Source organism: Anabrus simplex, chromosome X (genome assembly GCF_040414725.1).
Source record: "Anabrus simplex isolate iqAnaSimp1 chromosome X, ASM4041472v1, whole genome shotgun sequence".
NCBI lineage: Eukaryota > Metazoa > Arthropoda > Insecta > Orthoptera > Tettigoniidae > Anabrus > Anabrus simplex.
This window is the reverse complement of record NC_090279.1, coordinates 219,618,105-219,642,713: the sequence shown is the minus strand read 5'-3', so window position 1 is coordinate 219,642,713 and position 24,609 is coordinate 219,618,105. Positions and strand designations below refer to the sequence as shown.

Here is a 24,609-nt window from a genome sequence, read left to right as displayed (position 1 = left end):
AAACTGAACTACTGCTTCAACATTTCCGGTCCAGCTGATCGAAAGCTCATAAAAATGGTTTCTCTATTGTTGTGAATAAGTCCTACCCCGGTACATTCAAAAGTATTTTCATGCCCCCCTACCCCTTCACACGTTTTTAGTAATTATGTATACAGCGATAATTTCGCCCTCTGCTAGGATTCCAAGTATATTGACGTACCAACGTAATACCCTACGATATTTCGGTTCCACAGGGAAGCATGCATCCGTATCTGGCGATGACAGGGAAGGGAGTTTTAAAATTGGAAGCACGTAAATATATATTTATAAATTAAATCAGTTGTATTCACCGTGTCCTTGTTATTGTGTCTTCAAGTCCTGTAATATTTGTCGGTCACTCCTAACCTCTTAGTGTGTGTCACTTTATCACTTAGGTTTTGTGACTGCTAAAATTATAGTTTGAGTTACTAATGATTTTTCTCTTAATGTTGCAGCATCAAACCAATTAAAATGGCATACTCCTCATATGAGTCTACAAACCCTACAGTGTCTTCCTCCGACTGGCCCGTGATCATCATGCATGGACTGATGGGCTCCAAGAGCAACTGGAATTCATTGTCAAAAGTTATCCATAGCAAAACAAAAAGGAAGGTAATTTATCATATATTGAAAAAAAACCGTTTTTTTAAATGTTTTACTGGAAACAGGGATGACCAGTGGTGAATGGCATGTATTTATTCATCTAGAAATAACTACATCAAAATAGCAGTGATAATGTGCAACACAGTAAATACAAATGGAATTTCAGAACTATGGTATGTGCATTTGTTGATATTCATTAATTTTGCTACATTAGAACATGGAAATTGTGGAAGAAGTTCTGCTTAAATTGACTTGTTTGTGGTAACAAGCAATTTCTGTAAACTTATTGCTAATACTCACACAGTAGCCTAGGGACCTTCCTTCATATTGTGCAGTGAGGATGAGTAGTGTTTGAAGTTTAGGTACAATGGAATAATAAACTCATAGTTTGACCTGGCAGTTTAACTACAGGCCTAAGCAAGCAGGCTGGAGGGTGGGAGGTGCTATCTTGATGAAGCTGGGGCTGAGAAGTGATGGATGTAGAAGAACTGAGATTGATGAGGAGAGAGCCTGTCTATTTGAAGACTGCACTGTAGAGAGATTTGGTGATTGTCATTGTCTTTTAATTTTTAGAATCTGCTTTACGTCGCACTAACACAGATAGGTCTTATGGCGACGATGCGACAGGAAAGGAAGCAGCCATGGTTTTAATTAAGGTACAGCACCAGCATTTGCCTGGGGTGAAAATAGGAAACCCATTTTTAGGGCTGCCGACAGTGGGGTTCGAACCCACTATCTCTTGGATGCAAGCTTACAGCTGCGCACCCCTAACTGCATGGACGACTCTCCTGGTGTCCTTCTCTGTTTCCATGTTTGTTCTTGCCTCCTATTTCCGTTGCTCCCTCTTTCCAATCTGAACTTCCATTATAAATGCTTAAGTGAGAAAGCTAGGTGGAATGAAAATATATGTCTAGGAAACAAATGGAGAGCAGTGACATACCATGTAAGACTGCATGGATAGAGAACATGGGTCCAAAATTTTGGGCTGCAGCCTTTATCAGTAGAGGAGAGAATAATAATGGCACCAGTTATTATTTGCAACCCATACTGTTCTGAACATGATCAGGAAACTTCTGTCCTGTCCAGTCCAGGGGTCTCAGTTTCTGCCCCATTTCAAATTATGGCCATTGCCCACACTTTCATAAGAAAACGCCACCATCAGTTTAGTACAAAGACCATCACCTTAAGTTGCTTCAAGAGCACATGTAGTAATAATATGAGGGTTGGGGTAAAAGTCATGGCAACTATTTTTTTCTTGAAGATACCAGTCCGGTTGGAAAATGTGACATATATAGATGAAAGGACAAGGTGTTAACTACATGTGTGGACAATGAATAGCACGGAAATATCGTAAAATCAGGACGTTTCTCCCGAATGCCATGTTGTACCAGGAAGTCCCTGTAGTACTGCGTGGTCACTGTTCTGCCATGTGGAACAAAGTAGCAAACAATGACACGCCTGACATCATATGCCATGATGACCATCAATTTGACCGGGGAAGGGTTCTGAGGGACCTTCTACCTCCTTGGTGATCCAGCATGTCGCCACTCCGCGGACTGATGTTTCAGTTCTGGTTCGTATGCCCTGGCCCAAAATTAATTGATGGCGATTATTCGTGACAAGAATTGATTGCCGTCCTGATGCCAGCGTGCAAGGTGGTCAAAGCATATTGCATAGCGCACCCACCTTTGAACTTCAGTCAGTGCATGCAGTACCCACCGCGATGCGATTTTGCTCGATGCCACTTGCCCTCTCTAACTCCAGTAGCGTCCATCGTCTGTCTTCATCCACCGTGCTACTGTACGGTATGGTAGGGCATTATTCCCAAGGGCTTCCACTAATTCACTGTGACATTCCATTGCATTTCTCCCTCAGAGAATGGCCATTTTGGTGTAAGCCCGCTGCTCAACACGGGTTACTTCCATCTCGCACGACACTCACCAGCTGACTGATTTCACAGCCCTCGCTGCACTACTGCCAGCTATCACAGAGCCATCTGTTGTTCTGCATACACACTATGTCTGCAGAACTTCCACACGACACATATACGTTTGTGATCCGTTCATATATCTACAAGAAAAAAAATAGTTGCCATGACTTTTGCCCCAATCCTCGTAATAATCTTATTTGCTTTACGTCCCACTAACTACTTTTACGGTTTTTGTAGACGCCGAGGTGCCGGAATTTAGTCCCGCAGGAGTTCTTTTACGTGCCAATAAATCTACCGACACGATGCTGACGTATTTGAGCACCTTCAAATATCACCGGACTGAGCCAGGATCGAACCTGCCAAGTTGGGTTTAGAAGGCCAGCACCTCAACCGTCTGAGCCACTCAGCCTGGCAGCACATTTAGTATTAAACCTCAACCTCTCCCACTTGAATGTCCCCTTCAAATCGCATCCAATTTCCTCTTAACCAGTCTGTCTGACCCCAAATTCCTATCCTCCCTTCCTGCCAGCACAAGCTGACGAAACATGAATTCCATGCTCTGAGGGACTACAGAACAACCGGGACATCATCATTCTTCGTTCCTGCACCACCTCAACACTGATGTGCATGTGGCAGATCTCTCCCACATCTCTCACTCTCCATCTCCAAGATGGCAGAATCGACACCTCCATTACAACAGTTTCACACATAAATCACAACACTATCTCTACCTCATATGCAGATTGTTTGTATGAGATTTGCGCAGATGTTGGCAATGGTATGAGGTGAAGGACACCATCAATCTGGGCAGCATTCAGCATACAATGTCATAGCTCTGGATACATATGTGTGATATTTGCCCTAAATTAAAATAATGTCTAGTTTTTCTTTATTACTAAAGACCTCCTCCTTTGCTGGCAGGACCTAGTGTTTACAGTGCACTATGTCTAGAGCAATGTTGTTACTTTAATTGATCTGTCTCTGTCTTATCCTTGGCTTTGACAAGATGAAAGTGACTGAGGTATGAGCGATGCTAGTAATGCCATTCCTTATGCAGCCAGTCCCTGCTATGAATGGTGTGAAAATGTTGCTCATAGGGTCGGTTGTTGTATGCATTTCAGTGGGCTTGGCAGACTGATATGCAATAGCAACTCTGGCTCGGTGAGGAAAGCAACGGGAAACTACCTCACTCCTCATTTCCCTAGTACGCCTCTTCAGTGATGCCTAGGCCATCTATGACAGCTGATGGCAGAGCTGTTGAGGATCCCACCAGCGGAATCGCTGACAGACTGAACATACATATATACTAAAGACCTGCTAGACAAATCACCTGCACATCCAAACAGGGTTCATTGTATCAATGTGGTAAGTAATATCTGAATTGCATTACAGTACAGTAAGTACTATTTCCCTGTTGGACACTGACAGCAGAACATGTCTGTTTACTGCAGGCTTCAGATACATTGCAGGCAACACTTACTCTGAGCGCAATTTAATATTTAATAAATGTCCATATATTTCAGAAGGTATGAGGTTAAGAAAAGTGAAACCAGGTCTGTTATCAATAACTGTACCTCTAGTTTCCAGTTCGCTAGACAAAATATACGTGTTCCAGTAAAAAGAAAAAACTGTAACTTCGTGTTGAAAGTGATATTTGTGTAATTATCTGGATTGTGCGTGCCTTCATATTGTGTGAGCCCTATAATGGTCCATTAAAGAGCCTACTTTATTTTTTCGTATAAATTGTAAGGGTGAAAAGAGAGATGGACAGAAATGATCCCAGTTGACCCTACTTGTTCTTCAAGAGCTAGGCAGGAGATAAATGGATAACTGCCAAATTTAATGTTAAGAATTTCATTATGATCCGTATTGAATCGAAATTTACAATGTTGAATAAGGATAAAGGGTTTCCACCTGTTCAATACATTGACATGGTGACTTAATTAAAATACCACATTTTTATTATTATCATTATGGTACCGGTTTCGGCATCTCCCTTGCCATCGTCAGCCAATGAAAAATTTTACAAGGTATTATAAGTGTTAAGGAATTCTAACATAAAATTCACAATTCGTTCTCTATTTTTAGGTCCGTGTTGGGTCGAAATCGATATTAACTAGTCAAAATCCACCTGCTATTGAAATTTTCAAGATCTCAACCATCAGTGCACGGCCCCAACCTTACAATATATTTTTTGAACAATAAAATGCAGAGTTTAAGCTTAAATCATATGGTTTAGAATAGCTACGCAAAGACTGTGACATTCTAACAGAAAAAAAAAATCTGTATATCAGAAAAATTTCAGGAATACATACTAGGTGGATCTGATTCATATAAATGTGAACAATGATTAAATGCCATAATCATATTAACAAAAGGAACAATGTTCTAGAAATTAATATTTAATTCAGTACGTCAGATGGTGTATAAAGACTGAAGATAAATTTTAAAAGGAACACCTTGTACTCTTCAAGGTTATTCACGTATATTTTAGTTGTACAAAATCTTATTGACACACAAGAAAATGTTGTATTTTATGACGTGTCTACTTAAAAGATTAAGCGGTCTTTGTATTTTAATCACACATATTTTAATGTATATATATAATTGTATAATTTCAACACACAGATAGCATGCTCTGTATATGTTTCTATACTGCATAGATATTTCATGTAATCACTATTAATACCTTGCAAAATTTTTCATTGGCTGATGATGGCATGGGAGATGCCAAAACTGGTACCATAATGATTGTAATAAAAATGTGGTATTTTAATTAAGTCACCATGTCAATGTATTGAACAGGTGGAAACCCTTCATCCTTATTCAACATTGTAACTGCCAGAGGGAATAAAGTATTCCCTCTATAATCTGGCACTTCACTTATCTGGCGGTAGAATTAACACCCACGGTATCCCCTGCCTGTCGTAAGAGGCAATTAAAAGGGGCCCCAGGGGCTCTCAACTGGGGAGAGTGGGTAGGTGACCACGGGGCCCTTAGCTGAGTCCTGGCATTGCTTCCACTTGCTTGTGCCAGGCTTCTCACTTCCATCTATCCTATCTGACCTCCTTGGTCAACTGTTGTTCTTTTCTGACCCCAACGGTATTAGAGCACTCAAGGCCTAGCATTAATAGAGGAGTTGTACTTCCTCTTAAAACAATAATCACCACCACCCCTATCTGACCCTAGCAGTAATTCAGCGTTTTTACACAGGTAGCTACTGAGCATGAATAAAGACAAGTTGCGGCTAATGCTTTGTCCGCCTTCAGTCAGTCTGTTCCTTGTCAGAATATTGACGGTTTCCTAACGTGCCGTATTCCATCAGTGTATTATATTTGTGTGTGCAGCACTGCAAGTTAAAAATTCTACATGGTGGAAATGTAAACATAAAGCCTTATCTCTTGTGGATAAGAACACTATTTTAAACTGACTCGAAAAAGGCGATACGTTAGTCTCGCTACAGAATAGTGTGTTGGTCGAGCTACAATTCACGACATAAGGAAGAATAGTGACAAGACTCAGTCTTTTTTTTTTTTAACAAAAATGAAAATGGGAAGAGTGCATAAAAACATTGAAAACTGGTGAGTTTCCTCAAATTGAAGATAGCCTCTATTTTTGGTTTGAAGGAATGTAGTAGGCATACACCTATTTCCTGGAAAAAGCTAGATTTTTCTACTGTAAAATTACGAATAAAGATGACTTTCAGGCTAGTAAGGGCAGATTGGAAAAATTTAAAAGACACTTCGGTATTTGACCGTTGAGTATGACGGGTGATGCTAATCGTTATTTATGATGCTAACTCGGTGGAACCATACAGCGAGGGGCTGTGAGCTTGCATCCGGGAGATAGTGCGTTCGAATCCCACTGTCAGCAGCCTTGAAGATGGTTTTCCATGGTTTCCCATTTTCACACCAGGCAAATGCTGGGGCTGTACCTTAATTAAGGCCATGGCCACTTCCTTCCAACTCCTAGACCTTTCCTGTCCCATCATTGCCATAAGACCTGTCCGTGTCAGTGCGACGTAAAGCCACTAGCACAGGAACCGTAAGAAGAAAATTTTCAAACTGTGATTTATGAAGAGGCTCTAACTCTTGAGCAAATGTACATTGTGGATGAGTATGGTTTGTTTTGGCAACTAGTATGCCCCCCCACCATGCTGAAACCAGTGCTCCTAGACAAAAACTAGGTAAGGACAGAGTCACATTTATGCCTTTAAGAAAAACTTTCTGTTGATTATAAAAACAAAAGAAAGGGGTGGATGACTACCCGAATGGTTTCATGAACTGTTTGTACTGTCAGAAACAAAAACTGGCACAGAAAGCTGCCCTGGTCACACTGATGAAGACGATTTGAATTCCAAAGATGATCGGTAAACCTCAATGAAAAAGTGGGGAAATATGTGGCCTAACATGGAATTGTTAGAACAATACAAAAAGAAGCAAAACACTGTTGATATCAACGAAAGAAATCAGCTGCAAGATGCTTGTGAATACACCTGATACAACAATGGCTGACCGGTGACGAAGAGGAAAACAACCGCTTCCTGACAGACGATGACGTGATACAGGATGTGATCACATTGGAAGGAGATGAAGTGACCCTAGCTTTTCAAACAGTTCACCACTACACGAGTGACATTCTAGTGTTGAAGCAAATTCAAGAAAAAGTGTTCAAAATGCCATTTAAAGTGAAAAAACAGAAGGAAATAGAAAATTATTTTGTGCCCAAAAACCTTCAAGTGTTTTCCACTGATAGGACACTGTTTCACAAGCGGAGCTGTGGTTCGGAATGCACAAGCGAACATCGAAAGAAGTGTATAACCAATCAAGAATAGTGCTGATCTCGTCATTTGCTTTATGTACGAGAATAGATTAATTAAGAGCATATAACTTTCAAGTGTTCTATTACCTTTTGATGCATATGTGTCCATTTTGCAATAATAATAATAATAATAATAATATTATTTTTATATTTTACTTCAAATTCTGCCATTTAAACAAAAGTCACCACCACCAAATGATAAAAGCTTTGTACAGAAATGTATTAGAGAATAAATGCCAAGGTAGGAGGAACTTCAGCAAGAAAGCTTGCTGTTCCCCATGCTCCACAGGTGTGTAATACAGAAGAATGACATAGTGATATGGGGAAATAATGAAGTCAAAGTACAAGAAGAAATTAATGTTTGGACCAGGTGATAGAAGAGTTTGGAATAAGAATAAGCACAGAGAAGTGATGATAAGAGGTAGGGAGGAAGAAAGGTGGAAAAGTAATAGAAGTTTGTGAAAAGTTTCAAATTCTTGGGAAGTGTTGGGAAGATAACGGAGGAGAGTGGAAAGAGAGCACAGAAAGCGAACGGCTTGTACCAGTGTGAGGGATATACTGAGTTCTGTATTCGACCTGTTAAATACCAGTATGGGGAAAAACAATAGTAGTATCAGTACCCATTTGTCCTATTTCGATTTCTCCATTTCTTTTTATTTTGTAATAGCAATATAAATTATTATAGTTTACATGGAGATATGAATTAAAATTCTGTTGAATTTCAAGTGGACCGTATGCCTAACGTTTTTAACACATTGTGGTAGACATGAGTTCCTTCATGGTGACTATGTATGTCATCATCATTCTGAATGTAAAAATCTCACCAAAACGTTTCTTGAGATGTGAACAAAGGGAAATATGGGATGCACAAGTAATGCAAATCCTGACATTCACATCCTTGTATTTAAAACGGGAGACAATATAGACATGGAGCTCCGAGTCCTCGGCTACAAAATGTTGTCCTTGCACATGAAGAAGATAGTCATTAGAAACTATTCATTCCTTTCGAGTAATTTCCAACTACATCTTGAAAATGTATTAGCCTAGTTCAATTAAAAGCTATAAATTTGGCATTCAATCTATAGGCCTAGTCCGTCTGAACGCTTTAGTAAATTAGGCTTTCAAATATTAACAGTATTGTTTGAAATCTATTGTGGAATGATTGAAACAATGCACAATTTAAAAATGGACAAAGTCAATAAATGGATGAAATGGAAATTGTAAGACATTTTGTCTGAGGATTGGCAACGTTCCAGACATAACTGTTTATAAATGTCAATTTCACTTCTTTGAATATGTTTTTAGAGGTTAGAATGGTTCTTCTTGTTGAATGCCACCTTTGCTTGGGTTATACAGCTCTTTATATCACTTGTGCTTTATCCATTTACAGCAGTTTTGTGACCTAGATTATAGAAGGTTTCTGCATCAGCTAATAAACCTGCGAATAGAAGACTCTGTCCTCACTGCAGCCAGCTTTATCAAGGACTAGTATTTCACATTAGTAAAGGTCACCCAGAACAATCTCTTGCGGTTCCCCAGTCTCAAAAACATTTCTAAAGTGCTACAAAGTAGATTTAGAAGTAGTTAAGTAGTATATTCATGTAGTAAAGTAGTTAGTTTAGTTAGGTGGTGTGCTGCATGTGGAGCTGGCGATCCGCCCATGTGCAGGATGCTACAAAGTAGATTTAGAAGTAGTTAAGTAGTAAGTAGTTAGTGTCTAGCTATAAATAGTCTGTGAGTGTTTATTTTATTGGAACATTGTAACTGGGTGAAAGCCTGTTATGTTCAGTTCAATAAAAATTCATTCATTCATTCATTCATTCATTCATTCATTCATTCATTCATTCATTCATTCATTCATTTCTAAAGTGACTATTAATTAATCCCACAATAAACAATACCAGAAGAATTCAATTTAAAGATAATCATTGACCCTATTGCCATTGAAAGGAACATTGCAGTGCCTTATGGTTTTAAAATCATAAAAAAACACTGATCGTCTAATGGTTCTCTGCTTTGCTGATAATTTGGTCCTAATTAGAAAAGACCTTAATGCACCCAGTGCTTTAGTTACAATTAACCTTCTAGAAGAAATAGGCTTGAAAGTCAACCCAAACAAGTTCAGTGCAATCATGATTAATGATGGTAAACTTGTTCATAGCGTAATAGAAACATTAAATGCACCAATTTCCTTTCCTCTATAACAGCTGAAGTTGAAATAAAGTGTTAGGTACCACTTTCAGTTGGACACCTACATTCAGTACCATCAGTATCTCAATTAATTTACAAGAGAACTTGGAATCAACCACCGCGACCCATTTATTATAGCCCCATGGGTATTAATCAGTGTATTAGACCAATACTGATACATCCCTTCCAAATCACACATGTTGACAAAATCCCTAAATTGTTCTTGGTTAACTCAAATAACATGATTAGAATTTCAGTGAATCAAATTCTACAAATGCCGAATGATACACCCACCAGCATGCTTTATACATATCACTAAATATGAAGGTTTATCAATCGTTCAAGCTTCCTGGGAAGCATTCCTACAACAGCTCAGTATAAATAACAGACTAAAAAGTGTTAACCAGTCACGTGTCGATTCTGTCGGGAACTATGATTCCATTCAAAGTTGCTGTCCTACTGAACTGGAGATAAATAAAGGTGATGCAAATAAAACCATTCAACAGCTAAGAAAGCATCTGGGAGATCAAGACTGGACAGGACAGGTATAAGAGCCAGCCATACCATACTTTCTAGGCAGGTACAATCTATAAGCATCTGAGGGACTGGTCTCTCTATTAGTGCACAACATACAATCCCAAAATATTTTGTTGATTGGAGAGGATGGTACAAACTCACAAGAAAAAAAAAAAAAAAAAAAAAAAAACGAGGATGAAATCATCATCATCAGTTTTATAAAACCTTCTGCAGCAGTCCTACACAGTCATGTATGACATTAGTGTCATTATGGCAAGCCTGATTAGGGCCAGATTGTTTAATAAGAGTTAAAAATAAATTAGTGGAATGCCCCTAATTTTGATATGGACACCCATTAGCTAACAATCGGATATCATACTTCTGTCTTTTGTAGTTAATCTTCAGGTTGAATTTACTGTTTTAAAATAAATTTGTTATATTCTATAGAAATTCTTCCATGACTTCAGCATTAAATAAATTATTATTTTTATTTATTTGTTGATGATTTAATCTGCAAAACCCTTGTCAAAGCAACATATGCTTTCCAGTGGGGAGGTATTTGTACTATTTGCAGGTATTCCCTCCATTGTTCGATAGGGTAGATTTTTTTACTATTATTTGACATGAGGGAGGAATATGTAGCAGGATCTCCAGTATATCAGGCTCCTGTTTTCCATGCAGTATCATTTTTGCAAACAGTTAGTCAGAGGAATCCACTGACTTGTTGCTTTTCATGCACGTTAGATCTTTGCGGTGGATGCTCGCAACCACGGCGAGAGCCCCCACACTGCGGAGCTGTCGTACCATCACTTGGCTGAAGATGTGAGAGCGCTAATGCAAGACCTAGGAATCAAACAAGGCTTGATGATCGGCCACAGCATGGGTGGACGAGCCATGATGCTCCTGGCCCTCAAATATGTGAGTAAACCATATTTTCTAAAAAGGAGATGCCTAAGGTACTATACAGTTTAGCAAAGTGAACAAGAAATAAAGCTAAGATCATAGTGTGGAAGAGTGGAATTATTGTATTTTGTCATTTGTTTGAAACACAGGAAATGATATTTATTTTCATGTTCTTATGAACTGTAGTCTTTCTCTGTAATGGTCTGGGAGAAGGGCAGGGGTCACCACCTCCTCTGCTTCTTACTTTGAAGCTGTATTTCTTTGCTTATATCAGTCTTCTTCCTAAATTTGTTATTTCAGCCCGAGTTGGTGGAGAAGTTGATAGTGGTCGACATCTCTCCGATCGGTTCGAGCCCAAACCTGTCAACCCTGCCAAAATACATCGATGGAATGAGAATGGTAAAGCTGGACTCGAGTGTGCCTCTGTCTAAAGCTCGTAAAATAGCCGACGAGCAGATGGCAATTCTTATTCCGGTAAGCTTTGTGGAAGGGTAGCAGCATGTTTTGAGAAAAGAATACCTTTCAGCATTCAGTCTGCAAGCCTGTGTGAATTAACTATGCTCCTCCTTCTGCGATGAGCTCTGTGGTCTCTTCAGTTCCACACCTCTTATATAAGAAGTTAGTATAACCAACGTCATCTTGTCTACCATAACCAAGTTCATTATTGTCCTCCTCTGCACGCCTCACATGACCCCACCAATGTCAGTTCAAATATACCTTCAGCCATTAAGTTTATTCCTATCTTAGCCTTTTTCTCCTCATTCTGAGTCGTCTTCTTCATCCATTGCGTTTTCCACATTCACTCTGGGTAGGGTAGTGGACCAAAGCCCTCCACCTTACTAGACCTTTCCACCATTCCTCTTCTAGTACTTTATTGCTATAGACTCCTCTATTTTGCAATACAGTCCACTACAGAGCTCCTCCATCTCATTCTAGGGCTCTTCCCAGTCTCTGTATCCATGAATGTTGTCTTTGGTATTCTCTCTCTTGGCATTCTCATCATGTGTCCAAACCATTTTAGTTTTGCTATATCAGTCTCCTTATTTCGTATTCTGTCTCGTCTTGTCTTTCCCTGTGTGCTCCTCAAGAACCTCATTTCAGATGCTTGTATCTTACTTTGGGTCTGCTTAGTTAACGTGCAGGCTGCTGAAGCATAGGTCAGTATAGGTTTATAATGTCTCTCTCACACTGGTAGAAACTTGCAGACTGCTGTATTCTTAAATCAATTTCTCCATCCAAATTTCCATCTTGTGACATCACGCTGCCCAAATATTAAATTTTTTTCACTATTTCAAGAGGTTCATTTCCTATTTTTATCACTCCCCTGCATTTTCTGTTACCTCTTGGCATGATCAAAGTCTTACTTTTCACAGAACTAATCTTCCTTCCAAAATTTCTTATCTCCTCATTCCATAAATCAGCTTGTGTCTATACTTCCTCTTTATTATCTCCCCAAACTAGAATGTCATGAGCAAAGAGCCTCATCCTGAGTACTGTCCTGCTATTGCTCCCACCTGTTTGTACGAGCAATCATTCTGGCTACTTTCGTGTCTGTTACTTGTAACTTACGAATAAGTTATCCTAAGTTCATCCAGCTTTCACTCCCATACAGTGAAATTGGTCTGGAAACAAACCAGCTTAAAGATGGATTCGTTTGGGAGCTGACTTCCTTCTTTCAGAATATTGTTGATTGCAACTGCGAACTTGCTGTTGCTACACCTTGTACTACCATCTTGGGAGAATAGTGAGTTGTTCGACATGTAAATACTGAAAAATGCAATTAACCATTGAATATATCAAACATCTGTGATAAGAAATGTCACATTGGAATTGATCCATAATGAAAATATTTCCAAACCAAGAGAGAATAGTGGCGGACAAAGGACATTTAAGGAGGACAACATCTTACAAGGTCAAGGACATGAGAAATGTTGCATAATAAAGTAGGGCTACTTACATAAATATTTTAACCCTTTGTGCTAATATGTTAAACTCATTCAAGGGAACAGTTAATATTTTAGCAACTCTTTGGGAATTCTGTGGTCGATAAAATAGCAGTTTACCGACCGCAAGATAAGGAGCCACAGAAGAAAGATCTGTGCTGAGTTTACTTAACAGATGACCTTCATGAAAGTGAGATACAAGAGTAAAAGTGAATACATCAGCCCAGAGGCTGTTTGGATCCTCAAATTGCAAGCACAAAGGTTACGGAATTATGGAAAAACTGCTATAACGAGGCGTACTAGGAGAACTGTAGTGTGGCGTTCTTTTCTTCACCAAGGCAGAAAATGCACTTTTCCTGTCCTTCCATGATGACATGCACTCTCTTTTCTGCAGTACAACACCTTTCTCCAACTTTGACATATTAACTGGGGCTCAGAAGTTGAAGACCTATAAATTGCCTAAAAAAAGAAAGGACGTAAAAATGCGCTCCAAATTGATTCATAATTTTATTTTGAATGACACATTTTATTAAGGAATATGCAACGTACAGTGCAATAATAGTTCTTCTTTTGGACGTTATGCAGACTAAAGAAACACGAACCCCATGTTTGTTAAAAAAAACTACTTGCAGAATTTAGAATGAAATATTTCTTCCTTCTAGAAAAATACAGCGGAGCCTCAGTCGACATCCTCGAAAAATAAATTGAAATGAGTGTAACTAGAGTCATATTTGGCTCAACCACGCTAGGGTCAGAGAAACATTACCTCAGTTGGCTTTGCAGTACATCACAATCGTCTCCAGGTTCTTACGTGTAAACGATCGTCAGTTTTCCGGCAGCACATCTCATGTTAAGGGTTCATACTTGAAGCAAGCGAGATCTTCTTCTTCTTCTTCTTCTTCTTCTTCTTCTTCAAAAAACACCCGCACCAAAATTTTCTCCTTTCAATACTTGACTTATCTTACACATAATTTGATACATATTTACTAGAGTTGATGGATGAACTACTGATGATTCAAATTGACAATGGGAAGTCAAAAGAAGGTGAATTTTCAAGGAAAAAAAGCCATTAATTCCTAAAAAAAAAAAAAGACCAATAAGTCAAAAAATCACCAAAAAGGCAAAAAGGACAAATGAAACCCACCATTTTCTGGCCTACAATGACACAGAACGAACAGATATTATGTTGGGCCATGTGTTCGGACACTCGAGAGAAAAAAGGATTTTCCCTCAACTTCTGGGCCCTACTAATAAGATTAAGAAATTATATATTCAACATTAATTTAACCACCAACGCTCTAGAATAACAACGTGTGGCCATAGTGGTACCTGTCCGCCTCCGTAACATAAACGTTGAGCGTTATTAGCTTCCGTCCTCGAGGGCCCGGGTTTGATTCCCCGTACTGCCATGGCAGGAGGGCTGGTATGTGGTTGCAGCTCACCTCCATTGGGGGTGTGCCTGAAAAGAGCTGCCCCAACTCGGAATGTGGTCACAAGTTTATTTCACTGACCGCAGTACGTGGATCTTCCTGTCTCCATTCACAACCAATTACATCAAAGCACAGTTTGAGTCCATCTTCTTTAGAGATTTCAAAATTGGACATCAACTGGTCCTCTGCCGTTAACATTAGATCATCTTATCTTCATCATCTGTTGATTGCATTCTGTTTAACTTCATTCAACCATCTTCTCTTAGTCTTCCATTTGTCTGGTACCGTCCATGTCTCTCCTGTGTCATCCCTCATTTTCCTCCTTCCAACATCTACCCAGGCTTACCCGATAAGTTGCTGTTCTGTGCATGTACTTTGCTTTTTTTTTTAAAGAATTTGTTTTACGTCACACTGACACACGTATGTCTTATGGCAACGATAGGATAGGGCAGGATTAGGAGTGGAAAGGAAGTGGCTGTGGCCTGGTGTGAAAATGGGAATCCACAAAAAACCATCTTCAGGGCTGCTGACAGTGGGGTTGGAACCCACTGTCTCCCAAATCCAAGCTGACAGCTGAACGATCCTAACCACGCTGCCACTCGCTCGGTTGTTAGCTTTCTCGCCTATTCAGGTGCGTTATAAAAACATGTACGGAATGTCGCTGCGTACGCCTCAGAAAGATTGAGAAGAGCATTTCAGATGTGGAGTGTTCTGAATATTTACACACAATAACCTTCATATGTTAAAATATTTTGTACAGAAAGGAAAAGGAATGAACAGATGGTCTTTGTAATACAAGAAGATGCCACTGACAAAATGACAGTCAACTCATCGCCACCTGATAAGACACAAGCATGTGTTGAAGGGGAGTTACTCGATAGCATCTGACAAGGAGGATGACCATAACAAGAAGTCAAACAATCAGCTGAAAGAAGGTTGCCAGTACACCACATCCATATTACCCACCAACCTTCATGTTGATGAGATGGCGATAAAATTCACATTCTGCGTAATAATGTTAATTCCTTCCATTAGAATACCTTTAAATATCTGGGGAGTACAATATCAAATGATGGAAGTGCCAAGAACAAAGTGCTGAAGAATCCAACTTCTTCCATCAAGTAGGGAACATAGTATGGGACAAGGGAGCTGACATTTTTGTTCCTTTTGTTTGGTCTGTCTTGATTCAGCAGGTGAGTAGTTTCTCTCCTCTGCTGCAAAACAGACTAACATAGATATTTAGTCCAATGAACTTGAACAGAATTTTTACACTTTGGTAATCAGCGTTCAGATAAGTAAGACATTTCAAAATTATCGTCAAGAAAATCATACTGCCTTTAGATAATTACACAGTTGATATAAAGAAAGCCTCGTGTATTGATGTGTCTTACCAAAATAGCAGCTGTTCAGAGAGTGACTGCAGGGCGAGACCTATGTGGGCGTGCACTGCAAATCTGCTAGCAGTTTGTCGGTTTACATTGAGCAACATGCTGCCACCTTTGCTCTTCATATAACCGTGCAACTTTCAATATGTGGTAAAAAAATAATAAGTTCTACAAAAATAATGGAAAGAAACTCATAACATTCAGGTCAATGTGGGAAGAGGAGACAAACTCCTTCCATGTTTGTCCTGTGCTTGCAATCTTTTACCACTCATTTCCATTTTTGTCTCTTTCTTCGTCCTGTATTTCCATCTGAAGACTAAAGATCTGTGAGGACAGCCGGGAAGCAGACACCAGCTTGTCGGGGCTGAGAAAAACAGGGTTGAGCACAAGATTGCCCTTGTCCTTTGATGTTTCCAAGTTAGTCCTTGCCTCCTTTTACGGTGCTGTTTATCCTATCGTGCGTTCCTGTTGTTCCTCTTTTTAAATTCTGTGAAGTGGAAATTTGGAGGCAAACTAGGACTATTTTAGATAATGATGAGTGATGCTTAAGGGCTTTCAGAAGTTTCACTTATTTTGATTTCGTACTCAAAATGAAGCAGGATATTTGATCAATTCTGTACCTTAACAGCATTTGGAGAGCTGCATAATTTATGTTAAAGTTCTGTGAACTGAATTTGACTGGTGTTAAGCTTTATTGAATACAGATTATCTGTCCTTATTAACTAACAGTGACGAGAGCATACTTTCACAGCTGGTCTTAGTTGACAAGCTTTGATCATTTTCTGTGTTGACATTAAACATAAGTCCATGTTACAGCTACTCTTTGGTGGTGGGTGTCAAGGCAGGGAGGCTGCCTGTACTTTTATTGCAGCGAGAAGTCTAGGTATCACTTGCCACTCTCTCAGGTTGGTTTCCAAGACCCAGTGTGGCTATTCTTCTGTCGTCTGGTACGAGCAAAGGATACCAAACTCTTGCTCCTCTTCTTTTGTGTTGGAACAGTTATAACGTTTCATTATCTCCCTGGCTTCCCAATAGAGACCAGCACAATGCTGATCGGAAGTGTGGTAAATCGAATTTCATTTCATCATGGAAGAAAACGTACTTTGCCACTGTAGATATCTCAGGGAACACCAATCTGAGGAAGAGGCAAGTCTCACTGCTGTAAAAGTACAGGTGCCCACCCAGCCTATGTCTTTGTCTTGACAAAATGAAGAGTAAAACAATGGAAAATGAAAATAATTTGATAAATAATATTGGATGTTTATTGTTATATAAATTTAAAAGTGAAGAGTAGTCGAAGTATCGACCTATTTATGATGTCAACATGACATAATATACTGAAAAACAATCCCCGCTTCTTGAATAAATGGAACACCATACGTGCAGGAGGCAGATGTAAGTGATGTTTGAATGTTTCCAGGATGCTGGTATTCGTCAGTTCTTCTTGACCAACCTGGTGGAGGTGTCTCCCGGCCACTATAAGTGGCGTGTCAACCTGGAGGCCATCGCTCGTAACATTAGCCAGCTCTGCAGCTTTCCTCCCACCGCCAGCTCTTTTGATAAACCTACGTACTTCATTGGAGGAGCCGATTCTGACTACATCAGGTACTGTTCTTTATAGTCTTCAGGACAGACAACTGAGCAATGGGGTGACTAATTGGGTGCACCATCTTTGGGATGGTGAGGTGGTGGTGGTGGTGATTATTGTTTTAAGAGGAAGCACAACTGGGCAATCATCCTCAGTTAACATTAATCAGAGGGAAAAAAAAAAAAAAAAAAAAAGAAGAAGTCTGACACTTTGAAAAATGAAGGTATTGGCCAGACGAAGGCAAGGTCCATGAAGGATGTGACTTCCTTCTAATACCATCAGGGTCAGAAAAGAATAAAGATTGACCAAGCGAGGTCAGATAGGATAGATGAAAGTGAGGAGCGTAGCACAATGCCAGGACTCGGGTAGTCGCCAACCCATCCTCCCAAGTTAAGGCTTCTGTGGCTCCTTTTAGTCACGCAGACAGGGGATACCATGGATGTTATTCTACCGCCCCCATAAGAATTTATATTGGTGTCGTACTTTTTACTTCCCTCTTGTTCTCCCAAACATTTCAGACTTTTCAGTACTTTACAGTACTAGAACTGTTAAGTTTTAGGACATCACATTGCATGTTCACCAGACAGAGAGGGTAAGGGTGAGGGTAGTCCCTTTTCTTCTAGATATTATTATATCTAGACTTCAAAATGATTTTATTACAAAATTACTAAAAGTTCCTAAAAAGTAACTTTTGAATTAATATTGTGTTCGGTCGGTGCAAAGGTTGGTAGTGTTCTTTTATGGCCTGGCAGCACTGCAGTTGCTATTTGGACTGATATTGTTGTGCTTGTCGATCTGCTTTGAATTTTGTAATTTGTGGATTACAGAAAACAGAGTGCCCTGGGCTCCCTTTGTATTCTTCAGTTTGGGTTTGACCAGGAGAGGTGGCTTGAAGCATTTACACAATGTATGGAGAATCAAGGAAAGTGAGTGATTGTCCATGTTCAGGAAGACCTTCGGCTTTGATGAAAACTGTCACATCATTCAGCGAAAGAGCAAATATAATGAACTGTGACCGATCATCCGTTGTGCAACATTTGCACCCGATGGGAAAGGGTGTGTGGGTATTGCATGCTTTAAGTGAGGAAAGGAGCTCAGCAGGTTGTCATTTATGCCCTTGTTTGTCATCAGTTATCTGGCTACCCTTCTGCCAAGGCTTTCACTTAACAGAATGTTTCTCTCTCTTCAAATTACCAGGAGACTTACACAAATGTACTGTTACACCTTTCAAGTATGTCACGACACTTCTTACCAATAAAACAATTATTAATGCATGGAGAACAGTTGAAAACACTGGCTTGAACGCCACCATCTTTACTGATTACTTTGTATCTCCCTTGTTTCTGAAATGTGTAAAAATACTTTCACAGAAAAATGCTACAAATCAACCCAATGAAACAACTGAATGTGTCAACACAGTGGGGATGAGCCCTCAGAATTTTTGTAGTTGTTTTTGCCGCCAGTTATTGGCGGGCTAAGGTAATTTTCGTTTTTATGCACCCAGTACTCCTTTGATCTCTATTGCCATCATCAGTTACGGCAGGGCCTCTCAGAGTTCATGCACTGTGCACGGTGCAAAAGACGACTTCGCTTGGTTGACCATAGTGCAGACCCCCACAGCAATAGCGCTGTCTCCCTCTTCCTCGCTTGCTCCTTAGCACTCCAAATCCGAGCTGAGTAGCCCAGAGACGAAGCAGTGGTCCGAGCCGAATAGGACCGATGTACTGTGCACAGGAACTCTGCGCCTGAATTTGCACGCGTGAGATTTTGGGCGTTTGAGAGGCCCTGAGTTAGGGTATCAATTTCTACCTGTAGTAAGGATGGTGTGTGGCTGGTGCAGGTCTTTTGAGTTGATGCCGTATAGGCGCCTACGCGTCTGTGAGAATGACACCCTACCTATGATGAATTCTAATGCTGAAGACAACACCCACCCAGCCCCCAAGCCGTTGGAATTAACAAATTAAGGTTAAAATCCCCGACCTGATCGGAAATTAAACCTGGGACCCCCTGGGCCAAAGGCCAGCACGCTAACTATTTAACCATGAAGCTACACTTCTACAAGTTGAGTCTTTAACGGTTACTAGTGACACATCTTTCCTCTGTCACTATGCATCCAATCCATAGAATAATATTGGAAATGTAGAGTTATCCCAAGCACGAGCAAATGTCAAGAGGACAAGGGATTACAGGCATTACATTTGATCCTATAAACACCCGATTTTAAAAATCTGTTGATCTTATTGATAGATGAAGTATTATGTAGAATATCTGCATTTTTGTTGTTGGTTTTAAAAGCTATTTTTATGCTATGATTCTTAAAGATTAGTAACTTTGTAAATTTCCTTATTGAATGTGAAGGTGGAAAATGTAGGGGATTTGGGTATTTCTTTCTTAAGTGTGGTTTTTGGGCGATGTTTGTATTTATTAATTATTCCTTCTATAAAATGACTATTAAATCCGTTGAATTTTGCGTTGCCATGAATAATATTCAGTTCGTAATATTTCGTATGTGGGACAGACCGGGAGGAATTTCAGTATAAGATATTTTGAACATATCAACGCCATAAGATACAATAAATTCTCGGCAATCGGCCAGCATATGCATGATTACAATCATAATTTCACCAGTATTGAATAAGATATGGATATCCTCGAAATAGTAAATAAAGGCCCTTTACTTAACATATTGGAGAACTGTTTTATTCACTTAGATCAATACTTTAATTCTAATTAAATTCTTAATGATATCTCGGAGAAACCCAACATCTTATTTGACTTACTTATTACTGTTCTCAGAAACACTAATCTAATAAATCAGAATTCGATTTTAAGTTTAATTAAAGGTGCTTTTCCGAAGCAATTATCCTCGTTCTCATATCCTTCAGCCCCTCTCCCACATTTCATACTTCCCTCACTCACGTTCTTACACACCAGTTATACACTATCAGCCACGCAAGGTGAGTAGCCTTCATTTTGTTTTTCTATCCTCTCCCTTTCTTCTTTGCGCTAACTTTGGGTTTTTCTTATTGTTTATTAGGTCCAATTGATCCGCAGTGAACTGATACTTCACCACGCGCAGTGCTTGCATTCAGTTTCTCAGAACTCTACTGGAAGTTTATTCAATGACATGGTTTTATCTGTTTACAATAAGCGCATGAATTATTCTCCCTTCAAGCCATTTTACTATTAGAACTCTAATGAACAACTCAGTTCTAAAGTGTCAAATTTTACTCTAATGACATATATATGCCAACATTTTGAAATAGTGTACATTTCAACAGCGCCAAAACATAGATAGAATCTACAGAAAGACTCACTTTTAAACTATTAGTACTTAGAAATATATTATTTATAAAGCAAGCATTTATTTCATGTACTTTCATCACAATTATTGTGCTCATTTTATTGAGTGCTACGAGACTTTCAGAACTCGCATGAGAGATACACAGCACTTGGTTCCAGATGTAGCCATTTCACAACAGCATATTAATTTATATTTGTTTTATTATCTTTGTATTTCTTCAGCATTAACTTTTAAGCTGGCTTATATAATATTGTTTATTTTAACTAAAATGTATTGTTTTAGGATATTTTGACTAAATTGTGTAATTGAAAGCAACTGCATTGTACTCCTGTACTGACTTGCTAGGCCTAACGTACTAGAGGATTTTCTTTCAGGGTGGTCTCCCTTAGTCTTTGGCAGTCCCCCACCTCACTGCAAGGCAGCAGCTGATGAATTTGTGTGTTATTTCCCACACAAAGTTTTCATCTTATCCAACCTTCTAAGAGAACACTCCTCTGCTCGCAGCTATTGGTTTTTCCTTAGTTTGCCTGGTTTGGTATTGGCCGCCAGACAGTCGCAGGTAGTAGCGTCTACTGTCACAAATGGTAGCAGAATATATTCTGACCTGACATTGGAAGACGCTCGTTTTCAAACACCCTAAGCAGCTCGCTGGAAGGGCAAATCAATGATGATGATGTGTAATTGAATATTTATGGCTGATGATGACCCCGAGTAGGGTCGAAACTAGTACCGAACTTTATAATGTAATGTAATAACTGCATTGCAAAAAGCTTACTGTATTGAATAGGTGGAATTCTTTTTACCTGAATACATAACTGTATTTACTTGCGTAATTTTCCCTCTGTGATTTTTAGAATGAAAAGTTGGTGGGGAATCATATATTCCCCCTCCGTTTTGTCTAGAGTTTCCATGAGTTGCGAATCATGGACTTATCTTGTCTTCGTGATTCATGCCGATGTACGGAAATCGGGAACTAGTTTGGAAATTCCAGTTCGTTTCCCATGCTAGGAGAGGAGGAAGCGCCATAACTCGCTTGTTATCAGCCGTGACTCGCACGCGTACAGTAAACGCTTTCACCAGTGTTCTTATGTGTGAATTGTGCAAAGTGTTTGTTTGTGACATGATGGAAAAGAAAAACAGTAGTTACGATACACAATTTAAATTGTCTGTAATCGAATTTGGCGAAAATAATGTTACTAGCGGAAGCAGAAAGAAGAATTACAATGTACCAAGAAAACAACTTTATAATTTTGTGGATCAAAAACAGTCATTTATTTCAGGTATCTGCCTCCTATTTTCAGTGAATTTTCGCGTGACATTAAAAGGCAACGGTTTTCATAGAATTATCGCTAGCGAACGTATTATTGCCTTCGATTTTGTATTAAAATTTAATGTGTTGTATATATTTTTGAATATTATGTATTATTTTAGGCCTAATACATTTTGTAACTCAAGTAAGGTAATTAAGTTTATGTTTGATTTTTTCATTTCCATTTTTAATTTAGATTTGCATATTTTCTGTCCCTGTTTTTGTGGTGGAGAAAAAGTAAAAGAAGGGGGAAAATTAGGGAGAAAATATGGTATTTTAGTCACCTGGTTATCATGACCATGACAGGTCAGCATGAGAATAGGTTACAAGGACAATCTTCACATCAGCCCCCAGCTTCATCAGGAGGAAGGGGGTGTTGATGTGGGAAGTGTAGGATAAGAAGAAAGCTGGGAAAACACAAGAAAAGGGAAGGGCAAGAAGATGGTGATAAAAGACGAGCGGCAGAGGACAAACAAAAAACAGGAAAGAAACCCAGTGGGTCAATAAAAGTACTGGAGTGGAACAATGAGGTGGCAAAGTTATATACAGAGACGTAGGATAAACACAATGACAGCAGAGTGGACAGAGGAGGACAAGCTCTTCCTGAACTTAAACATACAAAATTCCATGAAATTCCTTTTAAGCTATTTCCTGTGGTCTTGTGACAAACAAATAAAAATTGAACGGAAGTATGACACAAAATTAGAAGTTAGTTTACTGTATATAAAAGTCAACTACCTCTGTAATTGACGGGCAGAATGTCACGAGTGCATTTCTGTTTTACTAACAATTGCTTTGTCCTCTTTCTAGGCGCGAGGAGCATTCAGAAATCAGAAGATATTTCCCCGAAGCAAAATTTGCTTACATCAAAGGTGCTGGACACTGGGTACATTCAGAGAAACCAAACGAGTTCATAGACCTGGCCACTCAGTTTATATTAGAATCAAAGGGGTAGTTTAAAATTTCTTGTTAGCCAAATTGTATAGTGTTATAAACAAATAGTGTGGATGAACTTGGGTAACTTTCATGTCTATGTTGTTTGTAAGTTTTATTGTGTCTTGTGTACTGCTGCGGGTAGAGTTCATTAGAGAAAGTTATCAGGTTTTTAGAAATTGTTTTTACATGTAACTTGACAACAATGAACTGTGTGTTAATAATTGTTACTAATAAACTATGACTGTTATTGTTTTCTGGAGATGGGCGCATGGTTATTTTCTTCCTTTCTATAAATGTATATTCAATTCTCAGACTTTTAGAGATCATTCCATGTTAAGAAACCAGTATTGCTCTTATGGACCTACAAAGAGCGAACACATTCCCTCTCAGACACCTAAATTCCTTGCGATTGAGGAATAACATAATGTGCTTTATACTGTATTATGAAGTAAAGAAAAAACAATGAAGCACTTTTTGCTTGTGCGTTATAAAAATAACTACTGTTTCATAGATACATTGACAGGGAGGAAGCACAATGGCAGGAACAGCCATCTTTCCTTCTTTGTGGCTCTGGTTCATGTAATCCGTTAATCCTGACATCTCATTACTGTTGTAGAGAAGTCGTCCGTTTTTCAGTCTTTATATCAACGCGTCGAATGAGTGTCATGTAATCAATTAGCCTAGGTGTGCGATTTCTTTCTTTAACATTAATAAAGTGATTTGTTTACTGTCTGGAAGAAACAAAACTAAACTGTGCTTAATTTTTCTTCCCCCCTTTTATCTTGTCCTTAAAAATTGAGTTTGACAGATGTGAGCTGTTGAGCAGAGCAATACTTTTCGTTACATGGAATGATCTCTAGAGGCGATAGAAGTTGGGGACTGATAATAATTGAGGTTTTGTCGTCATTCAGTATGGAACTATTACATTTCAATTTAAGCCCGCCTGGAACCCACGATCGTTAAGGCGTCAAGTGTTGACCCTCTAACTCACTCATTAGCCGGTTCCACTCCCACTGGTGAAAAAAAGAAAAAAAAAAAATTATCATAAAAACATTGACTGACAGGGTACGAGAGATGGTGCTGTACGACTCCAAACCTGTCTGCAGTGCTCGCATGGAGTGAGGGTGAAGATTCGTCCGTCAGATAGAGATGTTAAGCCCTGAGCAAATCCCTTCGTGTTGTTCAAGAGAAGTAGCTTACACATTAACACAGAGTTTCACCCTCTCATTCATTCACCACACTGAAAAAACAAACACATACTCAAGTAACGACCTTAGTCTCCAAGACTCTCTCCTCCTCAAAGAAAACGGCCCATCACGAGAGCCAATTCTTCGTATCCAAGTCTGTGGGCATTTGTAATTGTAATCTTTTACGAAAACTGTTCACTTCCTGCTGCAACACAAGCTCGTTCTCTTGACTTCACCCCACTTGACTTTTTTTTGTGCGAAGCCACTTAATGAGACTCCCAATTGAATCAGGGAAAGAGCTCCTTGCTCGAGTGGCTGCAGCAGGTTACTATCTACAACGCCACACTTTTGAACAGACTTTATAAAGGACTGCAATTAAATTGAAATGTAATAATTTCCAAATACTTGTTTTTGTTTCAACTATCATCCCTAGAAGACTAGTTTTGTGACAGCTTACTTTGTGTACAGTTGCAGAAAAGGTATCTTTATTATCTATCCAGCGGTAGTGCCATCTGGAGGAAACAAGTTGCAGCAGACGAGAGAACT

The 24,609-nt window shown here is 39.2% G+C and overlaps 1 protein-coding gene across 3 annotated transcripts; it reads left to right on the top strand.

Moving 5' to 3' along the window:
* Positions 1–20: 20 nt before the first annotated feature.
* LOC136886354 (sn-1-specific diacylglycerol lipase ABHD11) lies at positions 21–23,135 on the top strand. 3 transcript variants are annotated; one of them, XM_067159093.2, is made up of 6 exons: positions 21–291; positions 474–630; positions 10,823–10,996; positions 11,282–11,455; positions 17,160–17,344; positions 22,751–23,135. In XM_067159093.2, the coding sequence occupies exons 1-6, from the start codon at positions 146–148 to the stop codon at positions 22,893–22,895; spliced, it is 981 nt and encodes a 326-aa protein (XP_067015194.2). In that variant the 5' UTR covers positions 21–145; the 3' UTR covers positions 22,896–23,135. The 3 variants fall into 3 exon arrangements, with proteins under 3 accessions (XP_067015194.2, XP_067015195.1, XP_067015196.2); XM_067159094.2 differs by lacking the exon at positions 22,751–23,135 and adding an exon at positions 20,365–22,743; XM_067159095.2 differs by having other exon boundaries at positions 149–287.
* The last annotated feature ends 1,474 nt before the right edge of the window (positions 23,136–24,609 follow it).